Source organism: Neofelis nebulosa, chromosome 4, assembly GCF_028018385.1.
Source record: "Neofelis nebulosa isolate mNeoNeb1 chromosome 4, mNeoNeb1.pri, whole genome shotgun sequence".
Taxonomy (NCBI): Eukaryota; Metazoa; Chordata; class Mammalia; order Carnivora; family Felidae; genus Neofelis; species Neofelis nebulosa.
Genome location: NC_080785.1, coordinates 7,704,529 through 7,729,030, shown reverse-complemented (window position 1 = coordinate 7,729,030; position 24,502 = coordinate 7,704,529). Strand labels below are relative to the sequence as shown.

Genomic DNA, 24,502 nt, shown 5'->3' with positions numbered 1-24,502 from the left:
CTTGGCTGAAAATGGACCCTTTGCAAATTGAAACTTCTCTTTGGGGGGCGGGGAGGGGGAACGACCCTTAACCGTAGGTGCACTGCACAAAAGATAAAGCTGTACCTTAACTTCGTCAGCCCGCCTGAACCTCTTGAGCTGCCGCAGCCGCATGTACTCTGATTTTACACGCTTGCGCCAACAAACCGGTCCCTTCTCAGATTTCTTCCCAGTCTGGCCCATGATTATTCTAAAAGCAATGGTTTCATATTAAAATCACTAATCTAACCAGCCTGAACATGATCACTTGCGTTTCAATCCCCAGCAAACTAACAAAGTAAATAATACATGACACTGTTGATACTTCCAAGAAGGGGGGATGTTCATTCGTTCTGTAGGGTTAAATGTAAAACATTTCATTCAAAGTTTAAACGTTTACTTAATACAGCTTTTAAGAGGCGTTTTGAGTTACAAAGGTTCTCTACTCCCAAAGGACAACCGTCTTACAGAAACGTGATCGACCCCATTACGGAAATAACTCTTACAGAAATACTCGAACAAGCTGGGTTTTAGTCTATGAGACTTCTGGAGCAAAAAAACAGACAAATACTTTAAGTTTTTGATCATTAAATTAGCAGCTACAGGCATAAATGAAGAATGTAACTGAAAAAGAGAAATCTGAAACAGCAAAATATACACACAGCACTCACAGTAGGAAGTACACAGTACATCGTCTGGTGCAAACTCAAGCATTCTCCCCGCACGCTTTTAATTAACCAGGCTTCTCACCTTCAGCACAGGGAGAAAAGTCTGTACTTTTGCCCCCTGTGCCACCTCTCCTCACTCGAGGGATGTCCCGGCCAGCAAACAAAAAATGCAGCAAATGCCGAGTAAATTCTTCCACCTTATCTGTAGTTGCGGGCTCTAGGAAGCAATTATGTTTGCATGTGGGGACAGCCCATCATTCCCCAGATGCCGAAGTCGTAACACAGAGTCCCCATTTTAAGTCTAAACCAGAACATCTGCTTCTCAAAGTATTAAAATCAAACTTGTGAAAAAATTAAATATAAATAAATAGAAAATCATACTTGTATCTTCAAAAGATTAGGACAGTTCTCTGTCAGACGGTGCAAGGTGCAAAGCCGTCACACGAAGGACGTTTGCTTTAGTTTATCTAAGAGCAAAGGAAAGCCAGAATAAATAAAAGGGGCGAGGGAGACTGACATTTGGCAAAGAACAGCAGACCAGCAGAGAGGAGGTTGGGGGGGCTGCAACACGGTCTGGGCACCAGAGGTGAGGGCGGCTTCTGAGACCACACTGGTGAGGAGAGAAAAGGAACAAGAACTACTGAAAACTCAGGGAAGACTGAAGTACAGGAGGGGATGACGCCCCGGCTTGAGCAACTGACGACTGAGCAGGGCTTCACTTCCCCGTCGGAGAAAGCCCTCGGGCAAAGAGAAAGCGCCTAAGGAGACAAGATTTGCAGGAAGGCAGGGAGCCCAAAGGTCAGCGGGTAACTTTCTGTCAGAAGAGTCACCCACCGATGACAAAGCAAGCAGATGTGTGGATTTCTCAGGCTGAAAGAGGGGCAAGACAAGCGCGCGAAAGACTAGATAGGCCAGACCGTGACTACACAAAGACACAGAACTTGCCCTTAGGGAACTTAGGTCCCACCCAACAAGGCTGAAAAGAAGAAAACACACTGAGACTTACAGGCAAAAGGGGGGGGGGGGGGGTAAGGGGCAACAAAGGTGACAACTCAACCTTCAAAGTTGGGCTGGATTTCAAAAGGCCAAGAGAAATCGGAAGGGACCCTAAGGTATGAGCAGAGGACAGCTAGATACTGGACTCTGAAGGCGGGAAGGCCAGCGGGCAGGCCCCATGAGCAAAGATGGTCACCAAACTAGCTGAGGACCCCATATTACAGGCACTGAGGGAATGAGGAGAATAAACAGGCTTCAGAACTTGAGAGAAGTCAGCTGGAGGAGGCCACAGAGATAACGTGAAAAGGATAGTGTGACCTCACCTTTGGGCTGCTGACGTAGAGCAAAGATAACAGCCCTAAACCCCGAGAAGACTGCACTCAGGAGGGCGACCCCATCTTTGAGGCAAAGCACACAGTGTGGAAGACAGAAGATGCTGAGGCAGAGCAGAAAGACACCAAAGGCAGGAAGATACTGGGGCTTTATTTAAGAAATAACTTGGTGGCAATCGTTTGCTTTCCTATCTGCCAGTTAACAGATGAGCTCAGGTAACTCCGTGCAAATCCTTTTCAGACTTACGGCACTTCAAAGGCCTAGGAACTAGAAGGGAAAGCCATCAGATAAAAAGGGATTATCTTGCTTCATTAGCTCATAAACTCATCATGACTACCCCATCTGCTGCCTTGACAAACTCTTGGTCCTTGGAGGTAGCACCCCTGCACCTGAGGAAAGTTCCAGCAGAACATGGCACTTCTGATGTGAAGACAGGGACTACCACAGTTCATTTTTTTAAGGTACACATTTTATGTGCTGGTGAAGGGGCATCATTCCATCAATCACCATCAATCACAACGAGAATCCTCCTTGTTGAATAGTCTGGAATCCCTTCCATGGCATTTCTACCATTAGTAACTTTATCTCTGATAAAGTATGTCACAGTAAAACAGCCTCTCTGACCAAAGGTATAAATGTACAAGTTGCAAGATCAATAAGAGAACATTTCAAAATTGATTCTGGAACCAACCTCTGTGTAAGACAGCATGTATGGATAAATTTCCACGTTCATAAATTTCACACAGCTCTTCCAAATAAAGAAGCACATCAGTGAAGGCTTTAAGCTATAGGATGGTCTGGTACATACGCCCAATAGAGAAGAAATAGGTAAAATTATGGTAATTCACTTACAGGAGATTATCCAAATACAAGGATCATGACCTCTGAATAACAATCTAAGAAATAAATCTAAAAATGTTTGGACTGTTTGAAAGCACAGGGATAAACAGGCTGGTCCACTAAAAAGTAATAAAATTTAAGGCACCATTTATAAGAACGTTTTATATAAAATAAACCCTCTCCCACTATCACAGCATTTACAACATATTAAAATCCTATTTTCATGTTTTTCAATCCAACACATCCCCACTGTAAGTTCTTCAGTAGCAAGAACCATTTTTATTCATTTGTAAAATCGCAGAGCCTGGCTGTGTGCCTGGCAAGTACATTTTAAAACAAACGCAAACAACAGGTCTATTAACGCATGCTGACCGTGAACTGCTCAGAGTCCAGCTGTGCCCAGGTAGGAAAAGGGCAGGACTTTCCACGCAGGGGCACGGGAACTGTGCCCCACTCCGGAGAAACCCCCAAGGAGATGAGTCTCAGAGACAATTAGGACCCTATGGTCCAGATGTCCCACCCATCAACAGGTCCGGAGCATACGACCCGGAGCTTCTGGAATTCTTTTTACTAAGGAAGTTGACATGGCCTTAAAGATCTTTACCAAACTAAGGATAACATCAGTACCTCACAGCTGGCCGCCAGCACCAAACACACGCAGAAACACGTAGTGAGCCTCCAGATGTCAGGCGGCCCTCACCCTTCCCGGCGAGTGGCAGCCTCGGATCAGGTTTTCCAACTGTTTTCCACCACACCACAGCCCAGCAAATATTAAGCTACAGTCCCAAATATTCATACATCAGCAGAAAGAAACCTATATGAAAATGACACGGCAGGGTGCCTGGGGGGCTAAGACCGTTGAGCGTCCAACTCGACTTGGGCTCAGGTCACGACCTCTCGGTTCGTGGTTTTGAGCCCCGAGTCAGGCAATGCACTCACAGTACGGAGCCTGCTTGACATTCTCTCTCTCTCCCTCTCTCTGCCCTTCCCCTGCTTGAGGGCCCTCTTTCTCTCTCAAAATAAATAAACTTGAAACTTTAAAAAATAAAATGACATGGCACTAAATGGATGAGGATTTGCGAATACATACAATTTATGAATTTCTCACAGATCTGTTTAGTTCCATAGGTGAAATGGTACTATATGACTTTTATCCAGAATATGAATAGCTTCTCTCATTCAAAACAGAGAGTACAGCTGTCGTCACTAAAACAGGATTCCACCCATATGCAGTAAAACCAAAACAACAGGTATTCTTTAATTCAAAAGACAGACCCGATCATGGCAGGAGACCGTCGAAACCGTAATACAATGCAGCAAAACCTTACAGAATAGCCTACCTACATATAGGTTAAATAAAATCAAGGAAAATTACATAGTCTCAAGGCTATTGTATGAATCAACCAAACCCCGATATTCGGAACACAAGCCCCGGCATCCAGCTGTCCCCCTAGAGCAGACGTGGCGCTGTTCTGCCACCCGGCATCAGCTCACTTGCTCCAGACCTTCCCAGCAGCCCACCGCTCCCGGCACACAGTCTGGACACGTGACCAGACTGGTCTGGTCACAGGGAAAATCTCAGGAGGCTCCCTCCCAAGCGGGGACAAGAATGCTCACTCCTCCACTGAGACTCGAACCTGGATGGACACTACCAAACAACCCTGGAAGCAAACCCGCACGCTTGAAAAGAGCCTGCAAAAAATGGAGTCAGTAACGGCAAAGGAAGAGACACGCAAAGCCGCGACCTGGGCTCTCATCACCTCACTGAGCCCTGAGCCAGGCGAGCTTTGCCGAACCAACTCCAGAACCTCAGTTACACGAGCCAAGTGTAACTTTTTTTGGGGGGGTCGTAAACCAGTTCGGCTCGGGTTTTCCTGCCACGTGAGACAGAGGGGCCTGAGACACATTCTTCGTGTGGAGGGTACGCGCACAACCCTGCCCAAATTAACAATGTGTTCTGGTGAGCATCTCCTCGCGGTCACGGTGAGGGCATCACCAGAGGGCTGTTACAACAGTGGGGCTCTGCTGCCCACGTGGTAAGGAGCCTCCTCCATCCTCAGGTCTGTACAGCCCCTGCGACATGCCAGGACACACGTCTCCACCTCTCTGGGGACAGGACACACAGCCCAAAGAACCAGCGTGCCTGTCCCCCGGGTCCAATCTGCGAGGGCCCTTTACTGAAGATGGTATCCCCGCCCCTCCCTCCTTACTCAGTCAAGGACAAGGAATTTAAAAAAAGGAGTTCCCTAGGCATTTTCCGTTCCCCCGATGCCTCTCTTTAAAGGTTCTTCATTCCTAAGTGATTTGCTGAATCAAGACACTAGCCATGTAGTTAGTCTTGCCCGGTTCTGTTCCTACTTGTCTTAAGAAAACTAAATAATAAACTACATGTACTACTTATCCTCCCTAACTAAATTAATAGCACTAACTCGACTCTTTACGGACTACCAGACTCAATAATGTCAAATCCAAACCTAACAAAATTTAAATATGACGACGGCAATATTCTTGATGTCCTTCCCTAACTAGAATGTCTTTTTACTTGAGTAAGAATGCCATAAAATTGCCCATTTTGAAAAACTGCCAGTCTTCAATAGTGCTTTTATGTTTAAAATGCTTTGAGGGCGGCTGTCTCATTTAACAATTTCATTCATTTTATTTTTTTCCAAGTTAAACTCTCAGCCAACGTTGAGGCTTGAACTCACGACCCCAAGATCAAGAGCCGGCCAGGCGGCCCAATTTCATTTATTTTTCCAAGTTAAAAATCCACTGCTTTAATAAACTCAAATATAAGTTAACAGTAATTAAGATTTGTAGGTAAGAAGGAGACAGATACAAAGAATTTAGAGCGACATGTCGATGTTACTCTTGGTAAGACAAAAATTAATTGCCCGAGAAGCAGATCTCCTGCCTGAGGGGAAATAAAGACCCTGTGTCCTATGAAAGGAAGGGAAGACGGTGAGCGAGGAGCCCGGAGCCAAACCAGTCAAGACCCCGTCTCAGGCCACACCCCCCCCCCCCCCCTGCGGAGTGTTAGGTCCGCAAGGATTCAAGCTGGGTTACTCAGGCTGGGTTACGGTCCTGCTCAGCCAAAGCTGGAACTTGAGTAGCAAACTAAATCACAATGGGATTAGAGTAACCGAATTAACAAAATAAGTATCCATGAGTCCATGACAGAAATAAGTGGTTAATAAATTAATGGGGGGCGGGGGAGGGACAAATCTCCCTTACAAGGAATTCCAAATAATAATAATTCTGTAACAGGAGAGGGAGAGCTCAGGTCCCTTCTCCGTGAGCACGGGCTGGACTCAGTAACTGGCTGCCACAGGAGAGTATGGCTCGGGAAACAGTAAGGTCACAGCACAGAAGCCCAGAAGGCACCACCCTCAAGTGATTATGGTTAAAAGATCAGGGATGAGCCATGCGGTTGTCATGCACAATATAACGCGATGTGATGAGAAGGGTATGTCACTTCTGTGGTATTCTTCCCCCAAACCTCACAGCCCATAGCCTCAGTCTAGAGCAGGAGAAAAAACAAAAATCAGACAAACCCAAACCAAAGGACATTTCTGCAAAATACTTGACCAATATTCCTCAAAACTATCAAGAGGACTTGAAAGCAAGGAGAGTCTGAGGAACCGTCACAGATGTGCGGGCCTAAGATCATTCAGTGTGGTATGGTCTCTGGCCTGGATCCTGGGACAGAAAAAAAACAAACATCAGTGGAAAAACTGGTAAAATTCAAATAAAGTCTCTAGTTTAATTAACGGTATCATACTGATGTTGCTTTCTACATCTTGACAAATGTACCAGGGTTACCGAAATCTAGTTATTCCAAAATAAAGTTTTTTAAATACACACACACACACACACAAAGAAAGAGAATTAAGTTCTACAACAACCAAATATAAAGACATTCACTTTTAAAATGACATCGACTTGGATGCCTGGGCGGCTCAGTCGGTTAAGCATCCGACTTCAGCTCAGGTCATGATCTCACAGTGTATGAGTTCAAGCCCCACGTCGGGCTCTGTGCTGTGCTGACAGCTCAGAGCCTGGAGGCTGCTTTGGATTCTGTGTCTCCCTCTCTGCCCCTCCCCTGCTCATGCTCTGTCTCTCTCCGTCTCAAAAATAAATAAAAACATTTTTTTAAAAATTTTTTAATGACATCAACTTTTGGGTAGCCTGCAGGCTCAGTTGGTGGAACATGTGACTGTCGATCTCAGAATTATAAATTTGAGCCCCACGTAGGGTGGGGTATAGAGATTACTTAATAACAAAACCTTAAACACACAAACAAAATGACATTCACTTTTTAAAATGCTAAACAGGGACATCAGGGTAGCTCAAGTCATGATTTCACAATCATGAGATTGAGCCCCACGAGGGAGGGGTCTGCGCTGGGCATGGTGTGGAGCCTGCTTGGGATTCTCTTTGCCCCTCCCCTGTGCAAGTGCACAGCGTCTCTCAAAAAAAAATAAAAATAAAATGATAAACAGAAAAATACATTAAAAAGTATTAAGATCTGATATAAAATGTTAAATAGGAAAAACAACAAAAAAAAAATGATTAGAACTAATTTGAAAACAAAGTTAAAAAGAACAGGCAGTAATCAAGGGCAACCGGCACTTTTATAAACCTTAACTTCAAACAAAATTGAGGGGAAGATTCCCACATATAATTGTACTATTTAAAAACTGAGATAACCTTGTATTTGAACAATTTAAAAGGAAGAAAAAAAAAAACTCCATAAAAGCTTTAAGATGATGTCTACTTAAAAAGATAATGCACATTTAGGCTGCACTAATAGAACTACAGAATCTGAACCAAGGAAAGTAATTGTGCTCTGATACACATGCACTGATCAGACGAACCAAAAGGATTCTATACAATTCAAGTCCAGTTTAGGTGTGCTTAAGACAGCCAGAAAAACAGATCTTTGCCCCAGCTGCAAAGACAGCATTAAGCACATTACACAGAAAAGAGCATTTGAGTTTAGAATCTGAACAGAGAGAAGTGTTAATATACATTCACTCATTCAACACACAGTGAACATCTAACACATACCGGGTACTATTACAGAAACTGAAGAATTAGCAGTAAACAAAAGAGACAAAAATCTGCAACCCCATGAACTTAAAATCTACTTGGATGGAAATGATCAAAAACAAAGTGAAATGTTTAGTATGTAAGATAGTGTTAAGTGCTATGAAAGCGCCCAAACCAAAGACAGGGGTGGTCAGCTGACAAAAAAAAGGAACCTGGGCTAAAACACTTAAGGTAAATTTCCCGGTAGAGATTCCCAAATAATTGGATTAAGTATCTATCCGATGTAGATTTCAGTACTCTACAATTCTCCAGCGATCAACACAGCCTGATAGGCTTTTCCACTGACATTAAAGACGGCACTCAAGGATTGCTAGGTGCCACTGTTCAGGTTAACTACTAGGTCTGATTATCCCGAACAAATAAAAAGTTAACACACCATTTCATAAAATATATTTATGCAAATATCCATTATCTGCGTTAGCGTTATATCAAGCCAAATTAAAGAAACAGATTTGTGGGGCGCCTGGGTGGCTTGGTCGGTTAAGCGTCCGACTTCGGCTCAGGTCATGATCTCATGGTCCGTGAGTTCAAGCGCCGCGTCGGGCTCTGTGCTGACAGCTCAGAGCCTGGAGCCTGTTTCGCATTCTGTGTCTCCCTCTCTCTCTGCCCCTCCCCTGTTCATGCTCTGTCTCTCTCTGTCTCAAAAATAAATAAACGTTAAAAAAAAATTTTTTTTTTTTTAAAAATAAAAAATAAAAAAATAAAGAAACAGATTTGTAAAACTGGTCCTGAGGCTACAGCATTGTTACAAGCTCTAATGTTGGCTATTCAGTTTTAACCAAACAGTATCATTAAATACGTGCTCATCTGACCGTATTTAATTTCTAACTCTGCTTTGGTTTTACCGTAAGAAGTTTTTAATCTATAACATCTCCAGGGAATATATAAACAAAATTAAAGTCAAGTCAACTCTCAGATTCCATTTAACACTCGAGTTCCAAGAACATATTAGGAAAATCCGGGGCAATGAAGTAATTCAGGAACAGAGCACTATGTGCTCTGACTGGGTTAACGGCAATGTGAATGCAGAAAAAAGATACCAAGAGACATTCTAAAATTAAAAATCAGATGTACTTACAGGAGAAGGAAAAAGGACAGATCAAAAGAGGTTAAGGCCTTAAGTGAGCCATCTAGATGACAAAGAATTTGGCACTTATGATGCAGATTGAGACGTTAATTGCTCACAGGGTTGTCCCCAGCAGAGAGAATGATGGGACCGTTCACAGGAAGGTTCACAGGAAACATACACACCTTTCTTCTCAAGCATCTGGTCTCAGGACCCCTTTAGTTCATTTGGGCTCTCTCTAACTGCAGGTATCCAGCATCTTAGAAATTACAACCTGAGGGGCACCTGGGTGGCTCACTGGTTAAGCACCTGATTTCAGCTCAGGTGATGATCTCACGGTTTGTGAGTTCGAGCCCCCTGTCAGGCGCTGTGCTGACAGCCCAGAGCCTAGAGCCTGCTTCGGATTCTGCATCTCCCTCTCTCTCTGTCCCTCCCCTGTTCACACTCTGTCTTGCTCTCTCTCAAAAATAAATAAAAACATTAAAGAAAGAGAGAAAGAAATTACAACCTGAGAAATTTTTAAGCCACCAACTCATTTGGGGCACATGGGTGGCTCGGCAGGTTGAGCATCTGACTTCAGCTCAGGTCATGATCTCACAGTCCATGGTTTCAAGCCCACGTCGGGCTCCATGCTGACAGTGTAGGGGCTGCTTGGGATTCTTTCTCTCCCCCTCTCCACCCCTCCCTCATTCATGCCCTCTCTCAAAATAAATAACTTAAAATCAACTCATTTAAAAATAATAGCAAGCTTATTACATGTTAATTGAAATAACACCTTTTAATTAAAAAACTATTTTCTGTTAAAAAAAAAAAGTCAGCAAGTGTATGGTTCTACATTTTTGCCAATTTTTAAAATATCTGTCTTAAAAGAAGACAGCTGGATCTTATCTGCTTCTGCATCCAATCTGTTCCAATGCTGTTTTGGTTGAAGAATATGAAGAAAATCCATTTCCAAACACGTATTTAGCTAGAAAATGGAAGTGTCTGAACAGCCTTGAGGTCATTGTGGATCTCATTACACTTAAATTGTCCTATGAAAAAAGTAGCTAGTTGAGTTCCAACCTCCTAAGTACTTGTCCTCAAGACCACACTATTCTTCCATAAGCAGTGGTAGTTCCTTAACATCATCCCCCATCTGAGAAATATTGGTCCACAGGGTCATGCAGATTTTCCAGGAATTGACCTATTTCCAAAAATCGTATTTGGTAAAGCCACTGAGCTCATCAAAAAAGTCTTTTTATTAAGTATTTACTGGGAAGCTGTCAAGCTCAGTGACAGATACACATTTTCCGAAAATTCTAATTTTTGCTTGAAAGGTCGAACATTATCATCGGCGACAAATACAGTTGTTGTTCTCCTTGAAGGACAGGCTCCCCTCCCTGAAAAATGTTTGCCAAATACCTGTCTGAATAATCTTAGTCTGTCTGTCAACCCCTCTTTCAAGTAAAAATGTTCTCCATGAAAAAAGCGGCCAATGCAGCCTGCAGCTCGATCACGTCAGCGCCGTCCTGGAGGCCAGACCCGGCATACTTTGGGCCACAGCACTTTACACGTTCCCATCCTGTGCAACAGGATATTTAAAACATGCACACTCAGGATCAGAGTTAATAAAATCAGCGACTTGACATTCTCTATAACTGTTTTTTGGTGTTTTGTTTTGTTTAGCTCTAAGGTGCCGTGGTTTTTACCCACTATTGCTTCTCCACCACAGGTGCGTATGTCAACACAAGGAAGGAAGGAAGGAAGGAAGGAAGAAGAAAGGACGGAAGGAAAAGAAAGAGGCAAATGACATTTTAGTATTTTACAAAGGTAACTTCACAGACCCTCTGAGGTCCACAGACCGTGCTTTGAGAACAGCCACCGTAAGTATATCCAGACACCGTATGAATCAGAACCCTAACAATCCCTTCCTTTCCATTTGCCTCGCAAAGCACCTAGGATGGACAATATATTCCAATTACATACTTCTAAAAGACACACTTACAAGAACGAAGGCCTAGAAATCACCATTCTTGCAACTAAAAACAAAAATCCACATGACGAATATTTAATGAGGGATACTTTGCCCTGCCAAACTATGGAACCTAAACGGTAAGATTTGGCATTCGTCTGTGCCAAATTAAGAGACTAAGGTCTAACAAAATGCATTTTAAAGAAATTGCTTATTTTCAAAATTGAGAGGCCTATGTCTAGCAAGATGTATTATAAAGAAATTGCTTATTTTCACCCATCTGTCCGTCCTACCCTTCACCACTGTAAGAAAGCATCATCAATGGTCACGGTCACTCTTCTGACCCTCCAGCTACCTAAAACCACCTCGTCCTACCAACCAATGCCCCACGTATTCACACTTCACCCTGCTCCCATAAAAGAAAGATAAAATAAAAATCTTGTTCCAGGGACCTTTTCAATTCCTAGGATGCCTCTACTTGTACTTAAAAAGGAGAAAAATGACAAAAATATGCAAGCTCACTACTGCTGGACACAAGCATTCCACCCAAACGACACACAAAACACTAGCAGAAGAAACTTCCACAACTTCTGTTTGAAGGACCTGGGAAAGCCAGAAATGAGAGCTATTATCAACCAGAATTTATGGAGCATTCTGAAAATCTAAACACCGTGTTGCAACAGGCATCTTGGTGCCTAAACTTTAGCAGACCACTCGGACATGCAACTACAGATAAGCAAGTATCAGGAACAGCATTTGTGGTCAAGTGTTGAGGAAACAGATGAGCCAGTGGCTACGGAGAGAGAGAAATAAGGGCAAAAACACGTATCTTATTTGCAGCCCTGGTTTTAAGTAATACTAAAAACGCACAGTACTGTTAAAAGGCTCAGAAAAATTACGGTAACGTGGCATCTTGGCTGAATAGAAAACAGTGACTTGATTGTTACAGCGAATGTGAGTAGACCCTAAACTAATGCATTTTCCACAAAAATAAGATCACTCTCCTCCTCTAGCAGAAGAGTAAACTAAACTCGAAGTTCAACATGGAGGCTTACAGACCAGCATTTCTGTGTTTATCTGAAAAGGCTATCAGTTTACAAAGACAAGTCTTAGAAAAGAAACAGCCATCTAAATTTAAACCAACTGGAGGGGGTGCCTGGCTGGCTCAGTCAGTGGAGCATCCAACTCTTGATCTCTGGGTCATGAGTTCGAGCCCCATGCTGAATGTAGAGATCACTTAAAAAAAAAAGTTCCATAAATTTAAACCAATTGGAGAATTGAACTATCATAAATATTGTAAAGAAGTTGCTTCAACTTTATAAAACAGATTAAAGTGACACTCAGAAATTAAAGTTTCCTTTGGGGCACCCAGCTGGCTCAGTCGGTGGAGTATGCAACTCTTTCTTGATCTCGGGGCTGTGAGTTTCAGCCCCATCTTGGGTGTAGAGATTACTTAAAAACATCATCTTAATAATTCTGAATTGAGAAAAGAAAAAAAAAAAAAAAAAAAAGGACTGGGTAGTTCAAACTACTAAGCCCAAACCGTGTGCAGAACCTCTCAGAATTTCCAGGCATCCTGCAAGCCAAGTGACCATCATCTGGCAGTTTCGGCACCTGCACGTACACCACAGGGGGATAAAACGTCTGCGAGTGCCATCGCTTTCACCTGTGGACACCAACAGAAGTCTTCACTGAGTGAGACCTTCAGAAACTCCTCTGGCTCATCTCGGCCCTAAAGTTCATTTTCTTGCTAAGAATGATAGTAGTTTCGGGACAAGATGGAAGTCAAGGAGGTAGGTAGGGGTAGTTAGGAGCTACAGACATTTCCATGGCTTTCCTACACTTAAGGATTCTCACGAATAGAACTATACTGCTGAGGTTCTATATTAAGGTACCAGGTAACCTTACAGCATCATTTACAACGAATGATATTTTTCAGTATGTTTCACCAAACATATATGTTATCTATCTAATTTATGAGTATAACATCACTTATCACTAATATTTAATGCCCTGGGGGGGAAAAAATCTCTTTTTCAGCCTCCAAATATCTATGGAAATGCTATAAGGAATTCATCAACTGCAGGGAAACCCATCATATAATCCCTGCAGTTACTGCCCTGGAATTTCCACAGTGACACAAAGGTTTTTAAGCAGGAAAAAAGACTTCCATCCCAGCACTTCCATGTGGCAGAGGAGAATGAGAAGGCTAGGACGAGCACCCGCCACCTAGGCCTCTGACTGTGGGGCCAGGAAACACAGCACTTTGGGGAGTCCAGAGTTAAACACTGGTATTTTCACTAGCACAGAAGGTCTCTTTACACAGGGTAAGGAGGCGAACATCTCACCCTTTATCTGAATAGTCCTAACGGGTGAAGACTGAGGCAACCAACAGTGGGAAGAAATTTCCTTTCCAGAAAATGTGTACGGTACAGCCGGTATTTGGTTGCATGCTGTTAGCAGCTAACAAATGACACCAGACAAATGGTGAAGAAAACTATTTCATTTCTTTAAATACAAGAGTAAATTCTGTAAGAAAAACTGGAAAATAGTAACTTTGAACTTGCCAATGCAGTTCTGTGTGGAGAGAAACTATTTTCATTACACACAATACTCTCCGAATGGTACTGCACTTTGGATACTTCTGGTCACCAAATGTGTGGCGACACCAACTGGCCGTCCTACAATTTAACTCAATGCTGCCGCGAGCTACCTGGAGAGATTTGTCCCACCCTACTTCAGATGCCAACCGCAAGTCCAGATTGTCACCTGAGCTCCTACCAACTAGCTACAGACTGTAGGCTCCCATGATCCCCTTGGGTTCAATTCATTTGCTAGAGCAGCTCACCAAACGCAGGCTAACAGTTTCTTTACTAGGCTACCAGTTTGTTATAAAAGGATGTAACATAGGAAGAGCCAGACAGAAGAGATGCACGGGGTGAGGCACGTGGAAAGGGGGCGGGGCTTCCACTGTGGGGAGGGGGAGGGAGGCGGCAGCAATCTCCCAGCAGCTCCTTGTGGGCACCAACCCAGCCCTTTTGGGTTTCTCCAGAGGCTTCCTTAGGTTAGCATGACTGAACTCCATATCTCCAGCCCCACTCCCTCCCCAGAGGCAGGGGACAGGGAGGGTCTGCAAGTTCCAACCCTTCTAATCCCAATATTAGTTCCCCCAGGAACTGGCCCCATCCATAGGTGCTTTCCCAAGTCACTTCATTTGCACAAACTCAGGTAAGGTTCAGAGGGGTTTGTTGTATCAAGACACCTTCATCACTTACAAAATTCCAAGGGTTTTAGGTGCTCAGTGCTAGATACAGGATAAACTGATTACAAATCACAATATACCAATCTGATTGTTTACAAAGTTAGTTTAGTCAGATCCATAACAGTCCTAAAAAAGCTTTTAGGTGCTCTTATTCCTATAATGCAGAGACAAAAAAAGAGGAAAAAACAGGCTTATAATCACCATTAGAGATTTTATGAATGAATTAATAAAAAGAATTTGAGAGAAATGCGTATCATGTAACAACTCAGTTAAATGCCAGCCAAGAGGAAGCACAATCACCTGCGACAGGGATGTGACCTCTGGCCCAATGCTTCTCAAACTCCCCACAGAAACGGCTCTAAATTGGTAAAAAGAAACCAACCACCTTGAGTCCTACAAAGGACCCAGAGGCAGCAAAAGCTAAGGGACTTTGGTCCTCCTAGCTGCGTGAGCCTATACAAGTTACTTACCCTCACACCAAGGTCCTACTTCTTTACCTCCGAAACCGACTTCCTCTTTGAAGGCACATGGAAGTCCTCAATAATCACAACTTGCTCAGTTACTTGTCCGTCTCCTTTTTGCAATGAAGATCAAGTCCACAAAAGCTCTTTGCTAAGGAGACACAAATGGTTTAACGCAGAGCCTAGACTGAAGCCGAAGTTCTTTGCACAAAATCTAGCTGCCAATGGAAGCTGCCCTTTAAAAACACCTTCTTCACAGAACTTGAGCTCTGTGTTACAGGCAGATATTCTCCAAAGGCCAAAGTGCTTACAGGCCAAAGCGGGACAGCAACTCATTTCCTTCCCAGCCTGTTCAAGCAACGTTTCTGCCATTCATAAGTCTTCTTGATTTCTCTAGAAGGACATTTCCCAACCTTTTCTGACTCGTCAACATTTTGCATAGGAACATATCCCATAGTACCCACTGGGACTGTTTTAAACAGTTTTGCTATTTTTCCTTGTACTATTAAATAATTTGAATATGGAAACAATTTACATCAAAAGTTTATAAATAAGGATACTCATTGCAGCTTCTTCCCACCTAGTAAGATGACAGATCAGTACACTGGTAAAAAACTTCTAAAGTTCATCACACTAAAATCTTTAAAATATTCAAAGGACAGATATTTCATTTAGCAAATATATAGTGCTTATTTTAAAATAATTAAAAATGCATGATTTTCAACAAAATTTAAAAGGAAAATGTTTGGTTTAGAGACCCCATGTTTATGAGGCACAAGGTAGATTCTCACTGAACAGTTGTTAGTTCTATTATTTGTAGGCACATGGCAGGCATTCGTGTATCTACAAATAAAATACGGTGGACATTTCACTATTAAGCTATGGCATCAAAAACGTACAAAAGCTGCTTTAATGACTGAAACTCTTTAACTGTTTAAAGAAAATTATCTTATTTTCCTAAATTTGGGGGTTTACTTACAAAGCACTTCTCAGTCTTTAGTACCAAAAACAAAGGCACTATAGATAAAACAGCCATGATGTTTTGTCTTTTTGACACATTTTTAAAACTCACTAGACATCTTGATGTATGAATTTAGCTCACATGAATGCAACTGAGGGATAAAGATCATCCTGAGATAAATTTTCAGAATTACTATCTGACACTCCTCACTTGCTTCCAGTTTCTCAACCTTTTTGCCCTTAATCAATGGTATGTTAAAGATATAAATTAAAATCTTATAATAATGCCTGACAATAAGTAACAAAGTTCACTGAGTGATACATAATATAGCCGTGTAAAACTCACTTGATAGAATCTAGAAGGCTCTGCTTTAGGGGCAGGGGTGCTATTTAAATTACTTACTGAGTTCTAAAGAAGCGACCTACCAAGTTTTCATGGCTGCGATCGTAAATCCATTTCACAAAAACTTTATTTCTATCCACTATGTACAAAACCCTTTTCTACCTGCACCACGTAGATGAGTAAAATAATGTTTAAAATGAAGGAGAGAGGGAAACACAAGAGATGTTCTGTGGTATTGCTTTCTACGCAGGAGATAAACTATCTGGTTTGGTTGGGAAAGTTTAAGGGTGTTTTGAGCCAAACAAACTAAACAGTATCTTGAGATGCTAAAATGGCAGGGAAGGCATTCCAGAAAGAAGACAGAGCACAGACTTTCCACAGGAAACTTCCTGGAGCCTAGAAAAAAGACCAATCGAGTGCAACAGAGGAAGGGGATAAGAAAGCTATCAGAGAGGAGACCAGTTAAGATACAAGAGTTCAGGCTGCTCTGCAGACTGCCTAGCTTCAGGAGTGTCTTACAGGAACTGACACCCAGGGAAAGACTGAGTTGGGCAAGGGCATGGTAACTGGCAGAGGTCTAGGACGCCCGACTGAAGCCCAGAGGCTTGCGTCCCCCATGCCCTTTACTAAATAAGGAGGGGGAGGAGTAATGGATTACTTGTATGATGAAGAAAAACTGAAAATTGTGAGGGTAATCCAGCTGTTGAGCAAAAGAAAGAACGGATACTCTGCAGGGATAAAACAAGCAGATGCAGAAATCAAGTATATATGCTCTTAAAAACCATCTGTGTATATAACAAAAAATCTACTTAACTGTCAAAATAGGTAGACCAAGCTTGCAGTCTTACACTTTTACACACCAGATTCTAAGATGAGGATTACTTTTGATTGACTCTTAATATTCTCTTTATCCTTTAATTCTAATAACTGAAAAGGTCTGAATTACCCAAAATTGAAAATTTAAAGAACTACTAAATATTATTACTTTCAAAAACAGCTCAATTTAAAAATTCCCAAAAAACTTAATAAAAATTCCAAATTAAAAAACTAAAAAATTAAAATCCCCCATGCCACACACCTAATATTATTCGCATAAATAATATCCTTTTCATTTTCAGATCTCTGCAAACACGTAACAGTTTGTTACAGTAAGAACTAAATGACTTGTGGAATAAGAATAAATTCATTTTCACATAATTTAACTGAATTTAAACAATTATGCCTCCAGCATTAACAATTCTTAACTTGACCTATACATTGTCAGTAACACACAAAAACCAAAGCAAAAAATTTAGTAAACATTTGCAATATATACATGACACAGAATGTGTACCAAGAATATACAAAGACCTCTCAACAACTCATTTAGACAAAAAAACGCAGTTTAAATGGGTAAAAGTCTTGATCAAAAAAACGTACACGAATGGCCAATGAGGCAGATGAAAAGATACTCAACATCACTGATCACCTGGGAAATCTAAATTAAAACCACAATGAGATACTTAACACTTTTTAGGGGCCGACCAAGTGCACTCAGACCCACGGAGCTGGAACTGGAACCAGAACCCTTCATGTAAAATGGCACAAACACGTGGGAAAAGAGTCTGGCAGTTTCTTCCAAAGTTAAACCAGTATTTACCGTATGACCCAGCAATCCACTACGAGGTATTTACCCAAGAGAATTTAAAAGATGTGTCCGCAAATATGACAAATGGTCATAACAGCTGAATTAATAGCCAAAAAAACTGGAAACAGCCCATGTGTCCACCAACACGTAAAGGAATTAAAAAAACAGTACAGTCACACAATGGACTACTACTCAAATGAAGAAGAAACCTGTTGCTGCAACAGGCAACAACATAGATAAATCTGAAAAACATGCAGGATTAAAGAAGCCAGTTACAGAAGAGAATACACTGCGTCACTCCGTTTTTAGGACACTCTTGAACGAGAAAAATGGGATCAGCAGCAAAAGAGGGAAATGACTGTATAAAGACCATAAAAGAACTCTGAAGACACCAGCGTCACCCCTTGACAGAGGTGGTGGTGACACACATGTATACATTTGTCAAAACTCTGCAGCCCGTAGTCTTCAAATGTGTTCATCTTACTGTACGTAAGTTATACTTCAATGAAGCTGGTTTTTCAAAGTAAAAAACTGGTACCTTTCCAGAAAGCAACTTGACAAGGTCTACTAAAACTTGAACTGTGCATAATCTTGAAACAGCAATTCTCCTTGTAGAAAGTGGTCTCACAAATGATCAAAGATAGAGAAAGATGTTCTCTTGAGGAGAGAACAGTGTCCATCACAACTGGTTTACCGTGTGATGACACATTCATAAACTGGAATACGATGTATTCTACTTAACAAAACGGCCTAATAGCTCAGTGTTGGAAACGGCACACTTTTTCTATCAAGGGCCACATCGGAAGTATTTTAGGCTTAGCAGGCTACACGCAGTCTCCTTGCGAATTCTTTTTTGGGAGTCTTGTTGTTGTTTCAGACTCTAAGAAATACTAAAATCATTGGCAGTTCATTGGCCCTACCAAAAAAATAAAAAACAGACAAAACCCAGGCTGGAAGTGAGAGACCATAACTCTGAAAACAAAGTGTGCAAATCCAAACCCTTAGGCTACCGCTACCTAGCTGTCACCCGCCCTCTGCACTTCTCATTATTGCGATATCTATATAAAATATATAAACAGAAGCACTGAGCACAGTGCCAAGGACACAGTGAGCACTAAAGAAATATCCGTTATTTTTTAATAAGAACAGGTCTCTACTGACCTAAAAAAGCTGTTCTCAGACAAAAGAACTTGATCCCATTCTTGTAAAGTTTATGTATAAATGCATATTCATATGAATACATTGAAAAGTTGGGGAAACTGTTACGGGTAGGGACTAGAATTGGAAGGATCGAGAAAGCTTTCACTTTGTAGTCTAAATTGTTTCAGTATTTTAAACTGAACACCTATTACTGAAGCAATAGACATTTCTTTATTTTTTTTATTTTTTAAAGATTATGTGACTTTTTTTTTTTTTTTTTTTTTTATTTATTTTTGGGACAGAGAGAGACAGAGCATGAACGGGGGAGGGGCAGACAGAGAGGGAGACACAGAATCGGAAACAGGCTCCAGGCTCCGAGCCATCAGCCCAGAGCCTGACGCGGGGCTCGAACTCACGGACCGCGAGATCGTGACCTGGCTGAAGTCGGACGCTTAACCGACTGCGCCACCCAGGCGCCCCAGCAATAGACATTTCTAACATAAAGCATATGTAGTACCATATTCTTTACTTATAGGTCCTTAGCACATTATTTCAACTTGCTAAGTGTTTAGTTCCATTCATGAGAAAGTGTATTAATTCTCAAAATCAATACTGGCACAATAACTAAAAATCAACCATTTAACAACTTGTGCCCAAACAAAGTGACTCCACAGACCACACTTAAAACTCAACCGTACTCCTCCCTAGAGCAAACACCATTCAAGCTCTGGCTGAGAAAGAAATCTGCAAAGACATCTTTTAGTTTGTCTAGGGCATCAGACTGTACCTCCCAGACAACTACAAATTACCTACTTTTAAATATACCTTTCTGATGAAGTCAAATAAACTCTCTTCTTGGGACCAACAAGTCTTTAATCATCCAGGAGACCAGCAGATAATATGGAGTAGATGATATGGAGTCCAACAATTTAAACTTGGATCCTGACTACAAATCCCTAGGCTGGATGATCCTGGACAAATTCTTAAGCCCTTTAGACCAAAGTTTCCTTAACCGGTAAAGGTTTGCAGAGTGCAATGCTATCACCATTGTTTAGTTTTTTCCCATTGTAAAATATACACAAAATTTAATGTTTTAACGATTTTTAAGTGTAGAATTCAGCGGCATTAAGCACATTCAAAATGCTGCTTATCTATCACCACCATCCACGTCCAGAAGTTTTGCATCATACCAAACAGGAACTCTGTGTACCCATTAAACGCTAATTCCCCAACTCCCCTCTGCTCTCGGCCCCTGGAAACATCTATTCTCCTTTCTCTCTGTGAGTTTGCCAATTCTCAGTATCTCCCATGACCGGAATCACACAATTTTTCTCCTTTTGTGTCTGGCTTATTACCCTCCTCCTGTTTTCAAGGTTCATCAACACTGCTGTATCATGTGTCAGGCAGGATGTCACTCTTTTAACGGCTGAGTACTACTCCATTGTATGCGTATACCTCCATTTGTTTATCCATTCAGGTTGATGGATGCAGGGTGGTTTTAACAATAATCAAAAATAAAGCATCTCACGTAAATGTTACAATAGGAAACAAAACCAGCCAATGAATAAAGCATCTGGCAAACAGCAGGTGTTTTAATGTCTTTTTTCATCTTTGTTTTTGTCATATCTTTGTACTAAGTAGTATAGTGGCAAGATATGGGACCATCTTAGAAACTTATCAGCTATGCCTTTTGAGAGGTTATTGGATTTGCTAATCTATATTTATCCTATCATTTTAAAAGAATGAAGAGGCTACACCAGTAAATAATCTGTAATTACACTGGCACGACTTCCTTCAGTTTTAGCTCCAAAACCCACCTCGAAGTATTTCGATAAAGAACTCATCAATTTAACTAGACACCTTTCAATTAAAAGATTTACTACTGTCTCCAACACTTTCCCCTCCTTTTATTTCTGTACAAGGACCATCAATACTGACATCAAATCAAATTAAGCAGATAGTGTATGCAAGGTACCCAGACATTCATCAAGTTTCTCTCTAGCTGCCTGAAATACCAAATCTGAATACCAATGGAATACCTAAAGGATACACAATTTTCAATGTCTTCGAGTATTAGAACTAGGAGAAACCTTGGAACTTATCCACCTTGACAATTATTTTTCTTTATAATCACTGCTTCTCAAAGAGGGACAAAAACACCTCCCAAAGTTCACAACGGAAGGATTAACATACCCTATGTGCTTTGCAAAAAGTTCCTTTGTCAAATTATTTTCATATTTTGAAATGAAAATGATAGTTCGCTATTCTCTAGCAACTATTAGGTATACAAAGAAAAGCCTCTGCCTCAAAGCGCTTAGAGTGCAGTGAGGGAGACGGATGCATAAACAAGTGATTACAATACAATCTGATCCATGCTTTAATAATAAAGTATGAACAAAGCCCTGTGGAACACAAGGGTGCCTGGGAATTCAGGGAAGGCCTCTAGAAGGTAAAGGTATCCTCTCATTGTGAACCCTTCCCTGAATTTAATGAGCTGTTCCTCTCCACGGAGGCTCTACTAAAGATCTCACCTGTGTCCAGAATCCTTCACAACTCACAGAAAATGTCTTCATCATTTGTACTGACACAAAGACTTCAAGGCAAATCCATAAACCATTTCTCATTGGCCCCAGAATACATTAAACCACTGGAGAAACTTTTGTCAGTTTTTAAAAAGCAGATCAACTTTCTTAATCACTATTTATTTAGACCAATACAGAAATTAATTCACACTCCTTGAGTATACCAGTTCAAGGGATAGAAGATATCCTAGAAAAACTTGTGACCTGGAGAAATCCGCTTAAAATTTTTGAATGGCTGATACAAAGACAATTACTTATATATACGCATGCAAGGCAAAGCTGGTATGAAGGTATTAAAACTTTTTGGGGGGGGACCTAAATCAACAAGTGTTGTTGTTTTCTTTTAAATCAGTGCTACTTAAAACTGATTTGTATACATTCACAATTCAACCAGAAATAAATTAAAACAAAAACTTTAAGCCAGCTCCCCAAAAAGGCTTTTTAAAAAAAAATCTTGGGGCAAGTTTGAGGATAATAATTATCAATTACAGAATACACAAGAGAAAAACTAGAATTTATCCCAAAAGATCCAAATTTCTGCCAAAACCTGCGTAATGCATGTAACGACAGACAAAAACTATCAGGATTTTTTAATATACAATTATCAGCAACTAAATGCAAACATTATTTAATAATCTCAACCCTGGAAAGTCTGTTCAGTGGTGTCTAACACGGCAAAATACGGACAATAAAGACTTTTACACTGCATTTCTTTGTCTCCCATTTTTATGAAACCATAAAAAAATAGTGGGTGCACATTAGATCTTTCTCAGAACACAAATCAGAAGAGTGCCTATGTGTTTCTGAATTCCTTTTCTTTGAATCTATTCACCTTCCAAAAAATCAGAACCGAAGATGCAATTTTTCTAAGTGTTTCCAAGATTTTAAACATTACATACCCTAATGCACCTCCAAAAAGACAGGATTCCTTATATCCAGGACTAGAATGCTATCATCTATCCCCAACTTAGAGACTATGAAAAGAAAATCAAAATATATCTTAATTTTATTTGCAATTAAATGAAAATGCTTATCAATAAACAAGCCGTGTTTGAACACCTGTTCATTTTATTCCTAAATATGATCTAATTGCTAATGCTCATAAATGAAGAGTAATGGAAAATAAACTCCAAAACCCATAAAAGCATATCCAACTGTACCAGCATGAGTTTTCCAAAGGTTTTTTTAAATGGTGTTTTATGTAATATTAAAACGCCATAAAATTAAAGCGATCATCTTTGAAACCAAGAAAAGTAAACCTTGTAGTAAAATATTTTTAAATTCCAAACACAGATATTTATTTCCAAATGAATTTAAGTTTCAAAGACCCTGATAAACAAAGGAAGTTTGGCTTAACTGTGGACAGCACACATCCAATTTCTTAGGCAACAAACATTTCTGCAACCAGCCTTTTCTAACTCGCCAAAGCTATTCTTCACGGAAAATAAAACCAATTAATAAGAAATTGCAAGGCGTATCATCTAAATGCGCATTTGTCATAAGCATTTTATTTTCGTCAACTATTTCTACCTTTCATCCTCATTCAACCCCTAGGGATTTGGGGAGTAATCGCTTCCTAAATGACAGTTGATTTCGTTAGCACCTGTCGCCATTCTCGGACGCATCACACAAGTTGCCCCAAACAGCTTGTAAATTTTTTTTTTTTTAAGATTATGATTCTTTAGAAAGTGGGAACTCCCTGGGCGGGAGTTCACCAAGTTTTCCAAAATACCGTGCTTCTCAATTTCTCCCGTTTTCAAAAAGTGACCCCGTGGCACGGACTTTCTGGTGGTTGGAAGGGGGTACGCGAGGACGCGGGAACTCGACGGAAAGCCCTCCAAACGAGCCAAACCAAAAAGGAGGCGAACAGCCCGACCCTTCCCGAAAACTTAACCGAAAGCCAGACAAGGAGGCGAAGGCGGCCCGGGACTGCCCGGTCCGGAGAGGTTTCAGGCGGCTCCGGGGGAAACGTCAGATGCGCGGCTCCTCCGAGTCCCGTCTCCGCACGCCGTCCCGGCCGCCGCGGCCCCGCCGAGCCTGCGCGCGCGCGGGGAGGGGGCGTGGGGCCGAGCCCGCCCACCCGCGCCCGCGGCCCGGGCTCCCCACGCCCCTCTCCCGCCTGCTGTCAGGCCCGGTGTCACTGCCCCTTTCTCGCGCCGAGCTCCCCCGAGACACAGTCCGTCCTTTGTCTGAGTGCGCACTCGGCGGCGAGGTCCCACCAACTTGTGTGTGTCCCGTCCCACCCGGGCGCTCCCGCCGCGACGCTCCACACAAAGGAGACTTGGGCTCCGGCGGCCAGCCCGCCCCGGGCACCGGAGCGCCCCCAGCCCAGCCCCGGCGCCTCGGGAGGGGCGGGCACGCGAGTGGACCCCTCCGCACGCCCCCCTCGGGCACCCGCCCCTGCTCCCGCCTCGGGTGTCCGGGGTCCGACGCTGCCCGCTCGCGGGGGCGCGCGGGCCAGCCCCGACCCCCGCGGCCCCCTGCCGAGGGGTCTCCTCTCACCCCGCCTCCAAAAGCGGCGCTCGGGAGAGCCCGCTCTGGGCGACACCCGGCCGGGCAACGCGGCGGCGGGGATGTCCCGGCGCCGCCGCCGCCACCACCGCCGCCGCCGCCGCCGCCGCCCCTCGCCGGGCTCCAGCGCCCCGCCGGCCGGCCGGCCCGACAGCGGCGCGTTACCTGCGCCCCGCGCCCCAGCCCGCGCCGCTCCCGCGCGCCGCTCTCGCGCGCCACCGCCGCCGCCGCCGCCGCCGCCGCCGCCGCCGGGGCCCCACCGCCTTCTGCGTCCCAGTGGGTGTCGGACGCTCCCGGACCGAGCGCCAAACCCGGCAGCCCAATCGCCATCGCTTTTATTTGGCCCCCCCAGTCCAACCAAGCGCCGCCCCGATTGGCGGGACGCGAGGCGGGCTCCCGTCCAATCACAGGGCCCGCCGGGCTCGGAGGCGCCGAGCCAGCCCCACGCAGAGGCGCCCGCGGGACTCGGCCGGGCCGGGCGGGCGGCGCGTGCGCGCGGGCGCGGGCGGGCGCTGAGGGACGCGGCCGCCGAGTGGAAGCGCCGCGCCGTTCCTTTGTTCTTTCGTTGAACGCACCGCGCCTCTCTGGAAGGCGGCGGGCAGGCGGGCAGGGACGGGGGCGCCTCCGGAGCCTGG

General features: G+C 43.0%; 1 protein-coding gene across 13 annotated transcripts in view; it reads right to left on the bottom strand.

Annotated features, from left to right (window-relative positions):
• Positions 1 to 24,212, bottom strand: part of EZH2 (enhancer of zeste 2 polycomb repressive complex 2 subunit) — a 65,109-nt gene extending 40,897 nt beyond the window's left edge. For 4 of the 13 annotated variants that reach the window (XM_058723942.1, XM_058723949.1, XM_058723947.1 and 1 more), the window contains exons 1-2: positions 23,859 to 23,994; positions 106 to 229 (exon numbers count right to left, since the gene is read on the bottom strand). In XM_058723942.1, the coding sequence (XP_058579925.1) occupies positions 106 to 222 (117 nt within the window). In that variant the 5' untranslated portion in view covers positions 223 to 229; positions 23,859 to 23,994. Of the gene's footprint in view, positions 1 to 105; positions 230 to 1,067; positions 1,196 to 14,713; positions 15,311 to 23,250; positions 23,371 to 23,858; positions 23,995 to 24,032 lie in introns of those variants that run through there. The other 9 variants (XM_058723948.1, XM_058723953.1, XM_058723950.1 and 6 more) reach the window with 6 other exon arrangements.
• Positions 24,213 to 24,502: the final 290 nt, after the last annotated feature.